At 53.6% G+C, this 16,449-nt stretch overlaps 1 protein-coding gene and 1 gene segment (V, D, J or C); both read left to right on the forward strand.

Moving 5' to 3' along the window:
• The window catches only part of LOC141970164 (M1-specific T cell receptor alpha chain-like), a 293,745-nt gene that overhangs the window by 16,981 nt on the left and 260,315 nt on the right, over positions 1 to 16,449 (forward strand). The window lies entirely within an intron of this gene.
• Positions 5,779 to 7,042, forward strand: LOC141970168 (Ig heavy chain V region 914-like). The segment is given in 2 exon segments: positions 5,779 to 5,902; positions 6,198 to 7,042. Coding segments are annotated over 2 exon segments (399 nt in total).

A 16,449-nucleotide genomic window follows, 5' to 3' on the forward strand; every position in this document is an offset into this window, starting at 1 on the left:
GGTGGCCCTGCTTGATCAGGAGGGTTGGACAAGATGACATCCAGAGGTACCTTCCAACCTCATTCTGTAATTTTCTCAGCCTCAGTGTTTGCAGCCTTTGGGAGTCTGGCTTGTTCAGAAGATACCACGCTCTGCTGCTGTGTGAACCCACCACTGAGTCACCATTTCCTTTACAGAGTTGGGGCTGCTTCCACACCCCCACATCTCTACTAAGGAGATCACTAAGCACAGGTGGGAGCATCTAAGGCTGTAAGAATTTTCTGACTTGTAATGTGGGGATTCTTTGTGGCTGCAACAATATGGGCATTCTCTAGTTTTTACATTATCCCTGACACACAGACTTGGGACATGGAGAGGCTCAGTGCCTGGAAAGGCCATGGCAGCTTCATCTCTGCTGTGTTTTCTCTCTTTTCTAGTGGGAAAACAGCTGACTGAACCACTGTCAACCTCTTGAGCTTGCTGAAGCTGATGGCGTCTGCTTCTTTGCCTTAACTGTAGGGTCTGAAAGACTTCTCTAGAGTCATCTAGAGGGGCTGAGAGCTGGCACTGGATGTCCTGGTTCTCAGTGGTGTGTGTGTATGTTCATGTTCGCATCCAGAAAGAGCTTCTGGTTCACTCCTGTGCTGTGGGGCCTTTTATTTTGTGTAACAAAAAGAAAATTGTACATCTTCTCCTTACATATTAGAAAGTTATTTCTGCCATAACACAGAACAGGCTGTCACAGGACACTCCAGCAGATTCCCTTGCATCAGCTACTCATGCTAATGTACAGGCTTCTCACACTTTTCATGCAAGATCCAATAGAGCAGACATATCTTGCCCAAGATCATTGACATCTCAAATACAGCTTCTTCCACAAGGCTCCCAGTACACCTTCCCTCTCTATGCAGTCTCCCTGGGTACCTGGACAACACTGGTAGCATGTTTAGGGCCTTGTCCTTCCCCAGTATGCTCTCCAGATTCCCTGTTTGGTCTGTCCCCGTGATTTCCCCAGCTGAGTGCACAGTTGGTCATGTTTATGGACATATTCTCTTGTCTGCACTTGTCTGCATGCTGGATTTGTGCAAGTGTTTATCAGTGCAGATTTTTGCATGATTGTACACCATTGTGCATGAGCATGTGTTTGTGTGTCCTTGTGTGTCTTCATGAGAGAATTTGCCAGTCACAGCAGGAGCACTCCACTACTCTGTCCATGAGCTCGAAAGAAGAACCAGAGCTAGAAGGAGCCTGAATGCAGCTGAACAGAACAAATACAGCAGAAAACTGCCCACAGTGCAGGCACTGAAATGCAACCTTCTGTATCTTCAGCCCTCCTTTTCTTGCCCCTGCAAAGCTCACAATCCACTGCTGCTGATCTCAGGCCCCAACAAGGATGGTTTGACACCAGCTGAGATTCTTAGTTTAATTTAATATGACAGTATTCAGAAAGCCTCAGCATAGCTGGAAGTCACCTCTCTGTTCCTCACCAGCCCAAGACAGAGTTGTCCCAGACACACTGTACAAAAGGATGGAGTTTGCTTTATAAGCTCCTTGTTTGAGTCAAGGAAACACTGTCAACTTGGTGTCCAGCAGGACCATCTGGAACATTTTATGCTGCACATACTGGTGTGTGGGATTGTTCATCCCCAGGTGCAGGATTTTGCCCTTGTGACCAAAGGAGGAGACATGGGTAACTTCTTGCCCTCCCACAGGCACTGCACCAAAACAGCTCCTTCCTGTTGTGGCTCTCAAAGTGCTCACATCATTTGGGTCAACCATCCCAGTCACCTGCACCATTGCTTCCATGCACTGAAATCCCTTTCTTCTGGTACTGGTCACCCAGGAGCAGTGAGCCCAGGTACCTTCTGGGCACTTCTGGGTCCTCTAAGAACAGTGGCTGCTTTGTCCAGGGGATGTTCACCACCTGGATGGATTTCAGATGAGGGTCTGTGACTTACAGGGCCAACCTTGACTAACGGAGGAGTATATCTGCAGAATTAGATGCACAGCATTGAAGGCTCCTCCCTCCATTGTATGCAAAGTACCCACCAAAAAGAGAAATACAGCAAAGGCTGCGGATTTGCCAGAGGCTTGGAGAGAGAGAAAGGTGATTTCCAGGAGCAGTTCCCAATGCCAGGACTGCTCCTTGGCACTTCCCTGCTCACTGACTCCAAACACCAGAATTTTGCCTCCCACCCCTGTTCCATTCTTGACCCCTTTAATTTTCACTGTGCCAAGGTATAGAGCTGTGCTGAGGATGGGGCTGCAAATCTACCCACTCCACCAGCCTGCCCTGCCCCAGCCCTCTATGCTGGTAATACCCCTTGACTCCATCCCTCTATTATAGGAATTCATATGTTCACCCATTAAAATACCTTTCTTTCCCCTTTATCAGCTTCCTCCCCCTGTCTCCAAGTCCTCGTGCATGGAGAAATACTGAACGACTTCTTCCAAAATAACAGAGGCTAAACTAAGAGAAACCTGAAATCTTTTGAAAAGAACACTACACCTGTGTTTCCCAGAGCACTGAACGTTATGAGGAGCCGTTGTGCTTTTGAAAGCCCTCCCACCATCAAAGAACACACAAAAGCAGATGCACTCTACAGCATGGGAGAGATGTTCTCTCACAGAGTAACTCTTACAAAGGGAGAGGGAAAGCCAAGGAAATGTGCAGGAAGCCACTGAGATTGTCCACTCTCTGCTGTAAAGACAAGTAAAGGTAAAATGTGAATGGTCCTCCTTCTTGCCCTCCTCACCCCAGACAAGTGACTGTGTCACACACTCTCGCACACTCTGCAGGATGCAGTCATTTCATTGTGCTACCAAGAGTGTCATGTTCTGTAGTGTGCTGAGAGTCTCCGGAGGGACAGGGATTCTGGAGCCAGGGAAAATCATCTTCACTGTGGTTGTACCAGCATGTGTCCTGCTAATCCAGTCAGGTAGGTGTATTCGTGCATTTCTTATTGTCTCAGTTTTCAGTAGGCTACGCGGAGATCTGTACTGAAAAGACGGGTGACAGAAGGGTGATAGAAGTAGAGATCTGAACTTTTCTTTGAAAAGACAGAAAGGTCTGGGGTAAATGTAATCTTAAACACAGAGCAAGTGAGAGAAGGAAGCAAGCTGCTCCACAGACACATTTCTGCCTGTGTTGCAGGTCTTGTTGGAGGTGACCCACAGATGCAGTTCTTCTCTGAGGTGTTAGCCACAGTTGGGCAGCAAGTGGTTCTGCCCTGCCAGTCCGCTACCGAGGATGATGACAGCAGTTTGAATTTCTTCTGGTACCGCCAACTCCCTGGGAAAACCTTGAAAATTGTCCTGGAAGCATATAGAGCGTCAGGGAATGACAAGTTCCGGAACAGCAAATTCTCTATGGTGGTCCACAAAAATAGAACAGCCCCCCTAAAAATAGAGACTGTGTCTTTCCAGGACACTGCGCTTTATTACTGTGTTCTGAAAGACCACGCTAAGCTAAGCCCCATTTCCGCTCATGCAAAATCTGTACCACCTAGAACAGCACAGGAGGAATGAGGCTCTGTGTCTTTAAACCCTGGCAGTGTTTTCATCCCTGAAATGATCCTCTCCTTCTAATATCAACCTTTCCAATATCTTGGGTCCGAACTCCTGATTTTTCTCAAAGACCCCATCTACACAGTGATATTCAGACCAGGGACTTAGAAACGCAGTACTATGGGACTGTTTGCAGATGAGCCGAGGCACTCAGCTTCCCTCATCTCCTCACACAGAAACCAACCGCCCCTGAGGGGCTGATCAAGACCCTGGACATAACCTCCAGTGGCAGCATCAATCCTTACCTGCTCTTGGTTCCTCCTGGAGCTGACACTGCAAAACCCAATGCTGCTGGGTGACAGTGTCCTGGACGAGCTGTGGGCAAAGCCAGGGGATCCATGTCTCTGCTTTGCTCCTGGTCAGCCCTAGCACTCGACACAGCTACTGGCCAGACCACAGACCCTCATCTTGCTCCTCTTTGCAGAGAAACCCAGAAGCAAGAAAGCAGCTTTTACCTTAATGCCTCAGTGCCAGGCAGGGTATCCTTCTCTGTGCTGCATATTGTTAAATGATGAGATCCTCTCACACCCCAGTCAGCATAAAGTTAACTTCTTTGGAAAATACTGATAAAGAGAAGAACTAAAGAAAATGTAGTGAAACTAAGAAATACCTAAGCGACCAATAGCATGGCAGCCCTCGAGGGAAGAGGCTCTTCATATTAATAAAATGTACACCTTAACACTGCCAAGAGAGCATCAAATAATGATGATTGATAAAGATGAAGATGAGTAAGATGATGAAAAGGAAGACGAAAATGAAGATGAGATGAAGATGATGATGATGTTCCCTCAGGCTTGCGCTCACTGTTTGGTACCACTGGGAACCCACAGACAGTTTGGCTTGGCCAGCCTGGATCCCAGGCAGGACTCAGCTTGGGAGCTTCCTGCAGCCACAAGATGATGTAAACCATAACTGCAGTACGCTGGGCATCACCACACTGGATCTGAAGGACACCTTCTGGTATCCTGGCAGGAATGACAAGAAGAAACCCAAGGGTGCCCTGGCAATTCCAATGACTTTCTCTTTACCACATCAGCTTTTGGGTTCAGGGTTGGAACAGGCCAGATGAGTGCCAAGAGAGTAACAGGGGTCTGACTGGAGCATGAAATGGGGTAAAGATGGGGCAGGCAGTGGTGACAAGGATACAGGCAGAGCAAACATGGGGTAAGGTGGAGGTAGCTAAGACAGAACAGTTTGGGCTATGTAGACTCCCATGTCCATGGGATTGTTTCCCATCCCGGGAAGAATGACAAGGACACTCGGTTCCTGAGAGCCCAAGCAGGTCAGCACAGGTCCAGCACCTCCCTACCAGCATCTACCAGTGCCCACCTCTGCTGTTTCCTCCATGAGGGAGGTCCAGAGGATATAACCTGATGCCACCCAGAGGAAAGCTGTACAGTGTAGCAGGAAACGAGCAAGAACAGCTGGAGAGAGACTGGCAGTGGGGAAGGGGAGGCTCTGCAGTGGGGAAAGGAGGAGAGTGGGGCAAACGGATAGGAGAGGAGGGGATTGTTCAGGCACCGCCTGCCCCGGTGCCCGCGGGCAGGGCCGGGGGTGAGGCCAGGGCGGGCTGGGGGCCCGGGGAGGGTCCTGCGAGGGGATGTGCGGGCCGACAGCCCGTCCCTGGCGCTGGGGCTGGAGCCGGGCCCGGGGCCAGCAGGGGCCCGGCTGTGCCCGGCCGAGGCGCCGACCCCCTTGGGCAGGGCTCGGCAGGGCGACAAGGCGGGCCAGCGCCGGAGCCGCGCTGGGAGCCGCGGGCCAGGAGCCTTCGGGTGCCGGGGCGCCGCGCTCCTCGGGTGCCGCCGGCCCTGTCCCGCGGCCCTCCCCGCGCCCCCCCTGCTCCTGCTCCTGCTCCTGCTCCTGCCCCTCCTCCTGCCCCTGCTCCTGCTCCTGCCCCTGCCCCTGATCCTGCCCCTGCCCCTGCCCCTGCTCCTGCCCCTGCTCCTGTCCTGCTCCTGCCCCTGCCCCTGCTCCTACCCCTGCCCCTGCATCTGCATCTGCTCCTGCTCCTGCCCCTGCCCCTGCCCCAGCCCCTGCCCCTGCTCCTGCCCCTGCTAATGCCCCTGCTCCTACCCCTGCCCCTGCATCTGCATCTGCTCCTGCTCCTGCCCCTGCCCCTGCTCCTGCCCCGAAGGGGCCGCGGCCCCGGGGCGCCGGGGCGGGGCTGTTGGGGGCGGGCAGAGGCGTCGGCGCTGCCCCGGCGAGGGGCCGAGCCGGCGGGGCGGGCAGGAGCGGGCCCGAGCGCGGCTCCGCTCGGCTCCTCGGCGGCCCCGGCCGGCCCCGGCGCGGCAGGGCATGATGGCGCCCGGGCTGGGGCCGTGGCTCCTGGCCTTGGCCTTGGCCGCGGGGCCGGCAGGTGAGAGCCGGGCGGGGCGGGCAGCGAGCCCGGGGCCGGGGAAGGAGGCCGAGGCCGAGGCCGAGGCGGAGGCCAGGGCGGCTTTGGGGCCGCGGCTCGGGGCGAGGGCCGGCAGCAGGCGCGGCTCAGCCCCGGGGAGGGCAGGCGGGCGTTGCCCCGGGCGCGGGGCTCGGCCGGGAGAGAGCGGGGTGGCGGCTGTGGCTGTGCCGGCCCGGGGGGCTTTGCCGGGGCGGCGGGGGAACGGCCTGGGGCCGTGGGCGCGCCCTGCCCGGCTGCCTGCGCTCTCCGTCCGCAGGGCTCTGGGCGCAGATGAGCCTGCTGGAGGCCGGCGGAGGGCTGCGAGCGCCCGGGGACTCCGTGCTCCTCTCCTGCCGCGGATCCGGCTTCATCTTCAGGACTCACGATCTCTGGTGGTACCGTCAGACACCCGATGGCAGACTCGAGTGGGTGTCCTACATCAGCTCCTCGGGTACTACAAAGGAATACGGGGCAGCGGTGCAGGGCCGAGCCGTGGTGTCCCGGGACAATTCCCGGTCCGAGTCATCGCTGTCGCTGAGTGCCCTGGGCCCCCGGGACTCTGCCCGCTACTTCTGTGCCGTTCGCACGGGGACAGGAAATCCAGCGGAGCTTTAACACAAACCTGCTGGGCCCCAGATGGGGGAAGCTGTGGCAGAGGGGGCGATGGGGCCGCTCAGGCCTGTTGCCAGGGCCAGAGGGGCCATCACTGGGCACCGCAGCTGGTCCGGGCCTTTCTGCGGGAGCTGCTTTCCCAGCACTGCCCATTTCCGTCTCCTGAGACCCAAACGCAGTGCTTTACTGAGTGGAGGATGTTCAGCGTACTCGTTCTCGGTCAGCCAAGCGGGCCACTCTGCCTCCCTGCATCCCATCTCTTCCCTCCCTTTCTGGCTGCTCAGGGGTTGGATGGGCTCAGTTTTCACTGGATGAATGGGCCCAAAGAGTTTTGCTGAAGGGAGTTAAATCCATTTGGCAGCTGTTCAGAAATAGTGTTCCCCAAGGCTCCGTAGTGAGCCCCGTGCTCTTTGATATTGTCGTGGTTTAAACCTGGCCAGCAGCAAACACCACACAGCCACTTGCTCACCCTCCCCTGACCGCAGGATGGGGGAGTGAATTGGAGCGGGAAAGGGAGGCTCGAACTTGAGATAAAAACAGTTTAATAATTGGAATAGAATGTAACAATAACAACAGAAAATACTAACGGGTAAAGCACAATGTGATTGCACACTGCCCGTTGTTTGATACGATCCTGTTCCCAGCTGGCGATCACGAAATACCGAGATCCCGTCATCGCAATCCCAGAAGTGAGGGAGAACCCCCTCCTTCCCAGCCAACCCTCCTGTATATCCTGAGCATGACGATACATGATCTGGAGTATTTCCTTGGACAATTTGGGTGCGTGCTCTGGCTCTGCTCCCTCCCAGCTTCTTTCCAGCTGCGCACGGGCAGGACATGGGGAGTTGGAAAGTCCCTGATCTCTCAGGAAAATCTGAAAACATCAGAGTATTCTCAACACTCTTCTCATACCAAATACTGTGCTCAATCCAAAATACAGCACTATCTAGCTACTAAGAAGAAAAGGTAACTCTATCCCAGCCAAAACCAGGACAAATACCTTCATCAATGATCTGGACGAGGGGGTTGAGTGCACCCTCGGTAAGTTTGCAGGTGACACCCAGCTCGGCAAGAGTGTTGATCTGCTGGAGGGTAGCAAGGCTCTGCGGAGGGATTTGGAGAGGCTGGAGAGATGAGCTGAGGCCAATTTTATGAGACTCAACAAGGTCGGTGCCGGGTCCTGCTCATGGGTCACAACAACCCCCTGCAACGCTGCAGGCTTGGGCAGAGTGGCTGGAAGCTGCTTGGCAAAAAAGCAGCCGGGGGTGTTGGTTGACAACTGGGTGAATGTGAGCCAGCAGCGTGCCCAGGTGCCCATAGCATCCTGGCTTCCCTCAGCAACAGGGTGGGCAGCAGGTCTAGGGATGTGCTTGTCCCTTTGTACTCAGCACTGGTGAGTTTGCCCCTCAAATCCTGTGTTCTGTTCTGGGCCCCTCACTGCAAGAGAGACATTGAGGTGCTGGAGCATGTCCAAAGAAGGGCAATGCAGCTGGTGAAGGCTCTAGAACAAATCTTATGGGGAGCGGCTGAGGGAACTGGGGTATTTAGTCTGGAGAAAAGGAGGCTGAGGGGAGACCTGATCACCCTCTACAGCTACCTGAAAGGAGGGTGTAGCGAGGTGGCAGTCGGTCTCTTTCCCCAAGCAGCAAGTGACAGGATGAGAGGAAATGGCCTCCCATTGCCCTAGGGGAGGATTAGATTGGATATTAGGAAAAAATTCTTCCCCACATGGGTTGTAAAACACTGGAACAGGTGCCCAGGGAAGTGCTTGAGTCACCATCCCCGAAGGTATGTAAAAGACGTGTAGAGGTGGCCCTTAGGGATGTGGTTTAGTGCTGGGCTTGGCAGTGTTGGGTTAATGGTTGGACTCGATGATCTTCAAGCTCCTTGCTTCTATGATTCGATGATTCGGTGGGGTACCCAAAGCACTTGGGCTTTGGCAACACCATGGCCTGCTTCTATTGATTCCCCGTGGGTATTTGTGTGAGGCGGCGAGAGAAAATCAGTGATGGAAGAGCCCTGCTTTTGTTTCAGGCGCACTTCAGGGTGATGAGATCCAAGCGACGAGGTCTGCAGTGTGGTGGCGAGCAGGGAATAGTGGGAGCTTACGATGCACTTACAGCTCCAAGGCCTCCTATCTGTACGTGGCCTGGTACCGGCAGCGTGCCGGTGGAGTCCTGCAGTACTTGCTGCAGAGCAAGGGCCGGGGAGGCTCCTACAGCCACACAGCCCCTTTTGCCCGCCAGAGATTTTCCGGCCAGGCTGACAAGAGCTCCGGGACGCTGATCATCACGGGGCTGGAGCTGGGGGACAGTGCGGTCTACTACTGCGCCCTGCAGGGACCACAGTGAGAGAGACTTGGGCTGTGCCTGGACAACATCAGCTTCCTCCTCCCCTGCCGTCCCCTGCGGCATCTTCACAGGGGTCAGGGCCCATCTCAGTGGCGAGTCAGTGAGTGGACTGTGCCTGGGGTCAGAGGAGGGACACCTCTCAGGGTTACTCCTCGAGGTTGAGAGAATCCATATCATGTCAGATACTCGGTAAGTGCATTGGGAATGAGCGTGCTGGGAGTTTGGGGTCTTAGCTAAGGGATATAAAGGATGGAGTGCACACACACAATCCTTTAGAAATAAACCATTGACCCAGTCTGGGACTAGAATTGTATCCAACCCCACCTGGACTCCTCTCTGAGAAGGAGTTTAGAAAGCAAGCGGGTCCTGTCTGAGTGTCATGACTTGACAGGAGGGTTTGTTCTTTCTGACATTGTCCTCTGTACGGTAAGAGCCAGCTGAACCTCAACATCAAATCTTATTAAACCACTGTTGCATTTACTGTCAAAATTTGTTCAATCTCTGTTTTATATCAATAAACATATTGTGACTTCTCTCTTACGAGTGAGCGGTGTCACTCCATTTGTGACAATGCATCACCGACAGCAGCCGCGCTTGGGACTGCACCCACCAGACTCCTGGCAGAGCCCTGCAGCCTGTGGTGTTGCAGCATCCTTTCCCATGACTCCAGCACATCGCTTCATCCTTCCAGACACACGTCACCAGCTCTGCAGACCCCTCCAGGAACCAGCTCTCCCTGGAAGTGCTCTTGCCAGCAGCTGCAGACACGGTCACCTGTTTCTGCAGCACCAGGGAGCTGGAAAAGGGCCCAGTGCTTGACACACAGGCAGGGCCAGGGCAGAACTGGAAGGAGGGGGGTTAAATCCAGCCAGGTCTCTTGTGATTGCTCAAAGTAAGTCTCTTCCCAGGTTTATCAAGACTAGGCAGCAGCAGCAGCAGCAGCAGAGTTTCCTACAAGCACCCACAAACCCATGAACATGTCCTTATCCTACATTCTTCCTTCTCTCCCACAGGCAAAAGCAACATGGAAAGAGTTTTTTCTATAAAGAAGCACAGTGATCATGAAAGAGCTGAAATTTGAATATTGAAAGCCAAAATTGAGTTCAGTTTTGAGATCTCATATTGTTCAGGGAGCCCCAGAGTTGTGTGAGAGCAGAAGCTGAGCTGCAGAGCATCTTTTCCCATGGCCATGAGGAATAGTCTCTCCACTCTGTGGTTGCTGTTGCTGATGGCCAGCATGGAATTTTGTGTGGGAACACCAGCAAGGTGGCAATGGAGAGTGCCCTGTGCCAGAACAACATTCCATCCCTCCATGGGTTTGGATGCCGTGGGGAACCCGACATGTCCTCCCACGCTGGGGCACCTCGGCGTGTCCCAGTGCACCACAGGTCCCCCTGGCCCTGCATCCCCCTGCTTCTTCTCCCAGTCTCAAGCCTCCAGTTTCAATGGGTTCTTCCCCCCTCTCCAACTCCCTTTTTTCCACCTGTGTGCTGGGTCTCCCCTAGGCGTCCTCTTCTCCAGACTGAACCCCCCCAGTTCCCCCAGCCGCTCACCAGCAGACCTGTGCTCCAGACCCTGCCCCAGCTCCGTTGCCCTTCTCTGGCCACGCTCGAGTCATTCAATGGCCTTTTTGGGGTGAGGGGCCCAAAACTGAACCCACTCAGCGAGGGGCGGCCTCACCAGTGCCCAGCACAGGGCTCAGATCCCTTCCCTGTCCCTGCTGGCCACGCCAGTGCTGACACAAGCCAGGATGCCACTGGCCTTCTTGGCCCCCTGGGCACACTGCTGGCTCCTGTTCAGCCGGCTGTCAATCAACCCCCTCACATCCCTCTCTGACTGGCAGCTCTCCAGCCACTCCTCCCCAGGCCTGTAGCCCTGCTGGGGGTTGTTGTGGCCCAAGGGCAGCCCCCGGCATTTGCCCTCAGTGAAACTCCCCCAGTTGGGCTCAGCCCATGGCTCCAGCCTGTCCAGGTCTCTCTGCAGCCTCCCTGCCCTCGAGCAGATCAACACTCCCACCCAACTGGGTGTCATCTGCAAACTGACTGAGGGGGCACTCGATCCCCTCGTCTAGATCATCAATAAAGATGTTAAACAGGAGTGGCCCCAAAACCGAGCCCTGGGGGACACCACTCGTGACCAGCCACAACTGGATTTAACTTCGTTCTCCCCAACTCTTTGGGCCCGGCCATCCAGCCAGATTTTACCCAGCAAAGCGTGTGCCCATCCAAGCCTTGAGCAGCCAGTTTCACCAGGAGAATGCTTTGGTAAACAGTGTCAAAGGCCTCACTAAATTCCAGGTAGACAATATCCACAGCCTTTCCCTCATCCAATAAGGTGGTCGCTCTGTCATAGAAGGAGATCAGGTTTGTCAGGCAGGACCTGCCTTTCATAATCCCACTGACTGGACCTGAGCATCTGCTTGTCCCGCAGGTGTTGTATGATGGTACTCAGGATGAGCTGCTCCATCAGCTTCCCAGGCACTGATGTCAAGATGACTGGCCTGTAATTTCCCAGATCATCCTTCCGGCCCTTCTTATAGATGGGCGTCACACTGGCCAATTTCCTACCAGTCGGCATCTCCCCGGTCAGCCAGGACTGCTGGGAAATGATGGAAAGCGGCTTGGCGAGCACCCAGCCAGCTCCTTCAGCACCCTCGGCTGTATCCCATCTGGTCCCATAGACTTGTGTGTGTCTGTGTGATGCAGCAGGTCACTGACTGTCTCCTCCGGGATTGCGGGGGGGTCGTTCTCCCAGCCTCTATCTTCTGGCTGAGGAGGCTGGATTCCCTCAGTACAACTGCTGCTTTTATCAACGACTGAGGGAAAGAAGTCATTAAGCACCTCAGTCTTTACCTCATCACTTGTTACATGTTTCCTCCCACATCTAGCAGGGGTGTACAGTTCATTAATGCTTGATTTGTGGAATCAGGCCCATCCAGCCAGTCACACACAGGATCACACACAGAATCATCTAGGTTGGAAAGGACGCTGGAGATCATCTAGTCCAACCGTTTGCCTAGCACAGTTCCCACCTACAGCGTATCCTTAAGCTCTAAATCGACCCTACTCTTGAACCCCTCCAGGGATGGGGACTCCACCACCTCCCTGGGCAGCCCATTCCAACGCCCAACAACCCCTTCTGGAAAGAAATGCTTCCTAATATCTAGTCTGAACTTTCCCTGGCGCAACTTGAGGCCACTCCCTCTTGTCCTGTCGCTTTCTACTAGGCTAAAGAGGCTCAAACCCAGCTCTCTGCAGCTTCCTTTCAGGGAGTTGTAGAGGGTGATGAGGTCTCCCCTCAGCCTCCTCTTCTCCAGACTAAACAATCCCAGTTCCCTCAGCCGCTCCTCACAGGACATGTGTTCCAGACCCTGCACCAGCTTTGTAGCCCTTCTCTGGACACGCTGGAGTAACTCAGTGTCCTTTTTGTAGTGAGGGGCCCAAAACTGAACACAGGAATCAAGGTGCGGCCTCATTAGCGCTAAGTACAGGGGTAAGATCACTTCCCTGTCCCTGCTGGCCACGCTATCTCTGACACAAGCCAGGATGCCATTGGCCTTCTTGGCCACCTGAGCACACTGCTGGCTCCTGTTCAGCCAGCTGTCAATCACCCCCCTCACATCCCTCTCTGACTGGCAGCTCTCCAGCCACTCCTCCCCAAGCCTGTAGCGCTGCTGGGGGTTGTTGTGGCCCAAGGGCAACCCCTGGCTTTTGGCCTTATTGAAGCTCATGCAGTTGGGCTCAGCCCATGGCTCCAGCCTGTCCAGGTCTCTCTGCAGCCTCCCTGCCCTCGAGCAGATCAACACTCCCACCCAACTGGGTGTCATCTGCAAACTGACTGAGGGTGAACTCCATCCCGTTGTCCAGATCATCAATAAAGATGTTAAACAGGAGTGGCCCCAAAACCCAGCCCTGGGGGACACCACTCGTGACCGGCCGCCAGCTGGATTTAACTCCGTTCACCACAACTCTCTGGGCCCGGTCGCCCAGCCAGTTTTTTACCCAGCGAAGCGTGCGATTGTCCAAAGCTTGAGCGGTCATTTTTGCCAGGAGAATGCTGTGGGAAACGATGTCAAAAACCTCACTAAAGTCAAGGTAAACAACATCCACAGCCTTTCCCTTATCCAATAAGCAGGTTGATCTGTCATAGAAGGAGATCAGGTTTGTCAAGCAGGACCTGACTTTCATAATCCCACTGACTGGGCCTGAGCATCTGGTTGTCCCGCAGGTGTTGCATGGTGTTTAGGATGAGCTGCTCCAGCAGCTTCCCAGGCACCAAAGTCAAGCTGACGGGCCTGTAATTTCCCGGAACATCCTTCTGACCCTTCTTATAGATGGGCGTCACACTGGCCAATTTCCAATCTGTCAGCACCTCCCCGGTCAGCCAGGACTGCTGGGAAATGATAGAAAGTGGCCTGGCGAGCACCCAGCCAGCTCCTTCAGCACCCTCGGGTGTATCCCATCTGGTCCCATAGACTTGTGTGTGTCTGTGTGATGCAGCAGGTCACTGACTGTCTCCTGGATTGCAGGGGGGTCGTTTTCCCAGTCTCTGTCTTCTGGCTGTGGAGGCTGGATTCCATCAGTACAACTAACCTGGCTATTAAAGACTGAGGCAAAGAAGTCATTAAGTATCTCTGCCTTCTCCTCATCACTTGTTACCAAATTTCCTCCTGCATCTAGCAGGGGATGGAGACTCTCCCTGGACTTTCTTTTGCTACTGACATACTTATAGAAACTTTTCTTGTTATCCTTGATTGCAGAGGCCAAATTAATTTCCAGTTGGGCTTTAGTCCTCCTGATTTCCTCCCTGCATAGCCTCACAGCCTCTCTGTAATCACGGTGTGTGGCTAGCCCCTTCTTCCAAAGGCTGTAAACTCTCCTTTTCTCCCTGAGTTGCAGCCAAAGCTCCCTGTTCACCCAGGATGGTCTTCTCTGGTGTTGGTTTCTCTTAGAGCACCTGGGGACCGCCGGCTCCTGAGCCATTAACAATTCCTTCTTACAGAGCGCCCAGCCCTCCTGGGCCCCTGTACCCTTCAGGGGAGTCTCCCAGGGGATCCTTTCAAGCAGGTGCCTAAACAAGTCCAAGTCAGCCATTTGGACGTCCAGGATATCAGTCCTGCTTAGCTCTCTCCTGACCTCTCTAAGAATAGAGAACTCTCTTATTTCATGATCACTGTGCCCTAGTCGGTCTACAACATCCAGGTAGTCCACCAACTCTTCTCTGTTCACAAAGAGGAGATCCAGCAGGGCACCTTCTCTGGTCGGTTCACTCACCAGCTGCGTCAGGAAGTTCTCTCCCACACATTCTAGGAATCTCCGGGACTGGTCTTGTTCTGCCGTGTTGTATTTCCAGCAGATGTCTGTGAAGTTAAAGTCGCCCACAAGAAGTAGGGCAAGCGATCGTGAGATTTCACCTAAGTGCCTATAAAATATCTCATCCATCTCTCTGTCCTGGTTGGGTGGCCTGTAGTAGACTCCTACTACAACATCTGCCCTGTTGACCTTCCCCCTGATTCTAATGCAAAGACATTCCACCCTGTCTTCACTACACCTGTGCTCGAAGCAATCTTAAGAGTCCTTAACATACAGCACCACCTCACCACCTCTCCTTCCCGGTCTGTCCCTCCTAAAGAGCCTGTAGCCATCAGCTGGCACACTCCAGTGATGGGAGACATCCCTCCGTGTTTCTGTAATAGCAACAACATCATAAATTTCCTGTTTCATCACGGCTTCAAGCTCCTCCTGTTTGTTACCCATGCTGTGTGCATTGGTATACATGAACTTCAGATGGGCCAATGTTTTTGTCCCTTCCCCCTTCAAATCTAGTTTAAAGCTCTATCAATGAGCCCAGCTAACTCCTGCCCCCAAATCACCTTCCCTCTCTGGGACAGTCATTGATTACTTTGTCCTGCTGCCGGTGGCTGTGGTGTTGTCAGGACCACATCCAGCTCTATGGACGAGCACTGTAACCGATTACATCCCCCAACCTGTTTGGTATTTGCAAGCACCAGTGTGCAGCCCATGCAATTTTATATGGGTGACTCAGAGGCTTTTCTAATTTTGGAGGCAATTCCCAATAAGGTAGCTTAAGGCACAGCTCCAGGTTTGCCTTCTGATAAGTGGACACATTAAAAGTCCCTGTAAAATTTCCTGGATATGGAAACCATTGCTGATTGTAATTGATCGGCAAGGATTTATTCCCTACCAGGCAGGTATGATTCCACAATTTCTCCCATATCACATCTGATGGAGACTGATCGAAGATGTTTGGGCCTTGCCATATTCCCTTGATAGTGTTAATTTCTGTAGCCTCATCCATTCCTGAGATGTTTTGGAACTCCTGTGTTACACTTGCAGCTCCAGTGCAGTCAGATTGACCGGGCTCATGGGGAATTTAAAGCCATCTCTGACAGAGGTCAGTGATGTTATAATTGTGCTCTGGTAAGGGGGGGTTCCAAATGGGCATGAATCCTCATATTATGTCCCAGGCTGGATTTGGGGAGCCCCTCCATTGTCCCACCACTGCAAGGACAAAGATTGAACACGACGTCTCCCAAAACATTATTCCCATATAATAATGTAAGCAAATTACAAGTAGTAGCTAGCCGCTAATGCCTAGAACGACTGAAGCACTATGAGTAACACAGGTCCCCCATCGTCTGGGATCAGCGCCCTGTCACACAAATGTGTCCATAACAAAACAGTGATGGTTAGGAGGAAGGGACAATCCCCTGGAGTTCATGTGGAGTTTGTTCCTATGGGCAGCAGCAGCCACCCATGAACAGATACTGATGGGAGCTTTTAGGGGTAGGGGTACTTGCCCCACGGTGGGCAAGTCTACTAGAACACGTTGTCCAGGGGAATGGAGCGGGTTTGCAGGGTCTTTAGTCTCTGTTTTCACGGTGAGTACAAACAGAGGCTTGGGACAGAACATGGTAAGTCAAGGGCATCCATTATTTCCCTACGGGCTGTTTACCCTCATTACTGCATCTGGCAGCTGTTGTGACCATCCTTTGGTTTTGTTGTTCTAAGGACTTGCTTTAGAATCCGTTGGTGCGTTCCAGAATCTCATTCACTTGGGGATAATATGGAGTATGGAAAATCCACTAGATTCCTTCATTTATCTCTTACTCAGGCTATTGCTTGAAGGAAAAGGCAGTGAAGGGAGGTGTGTTTGAAGGGCTGAGACCATTTATGCTGCAGGAGGGTCTGTTCTGGGCACTGCAGGGGTGTGTGGTGAAGTGCAGGTTAGTGGACATTGCCTGGGCTCCTGTCCTGCACGGCCCAGTTTCCCCTCCGTGGCCTGGCTGCAGAGCTGTGGGGTCAGGGAGAGGCGGTGCAGTAGCTCCCAGCAGTGCTGTGGCGGATGGAGCCAGGCTTTTAGGAAAGAGAGATCGGCATGGGTGACATTGTGGTGGGTGCCTGCTACAGATCACCTGATGAGGAAGGAGAAGCAGACAAGTGTGGTGGGCTGACCTGAGCTGGCCACCAGGTGCCCACAAATCCACTCTGTCAGTCCCCCTCCTGAGCTGGACAGACAGACAAAATACATTGAAAGTCTTGTGGG

The sequence above is a fragment of the Athene noctua genome, chromosome 25, assembly GCF_965140245.1.
Source record: "Athene noctua chromosome 25, bAthNoc1.hap1.1, whole genome shotgun sequence".
Lineage (NCBI taxonomy): Eukaryota > Metazoa > Chordata > Aves > Strigiformes > Strigidae > Athene > Athene noctua.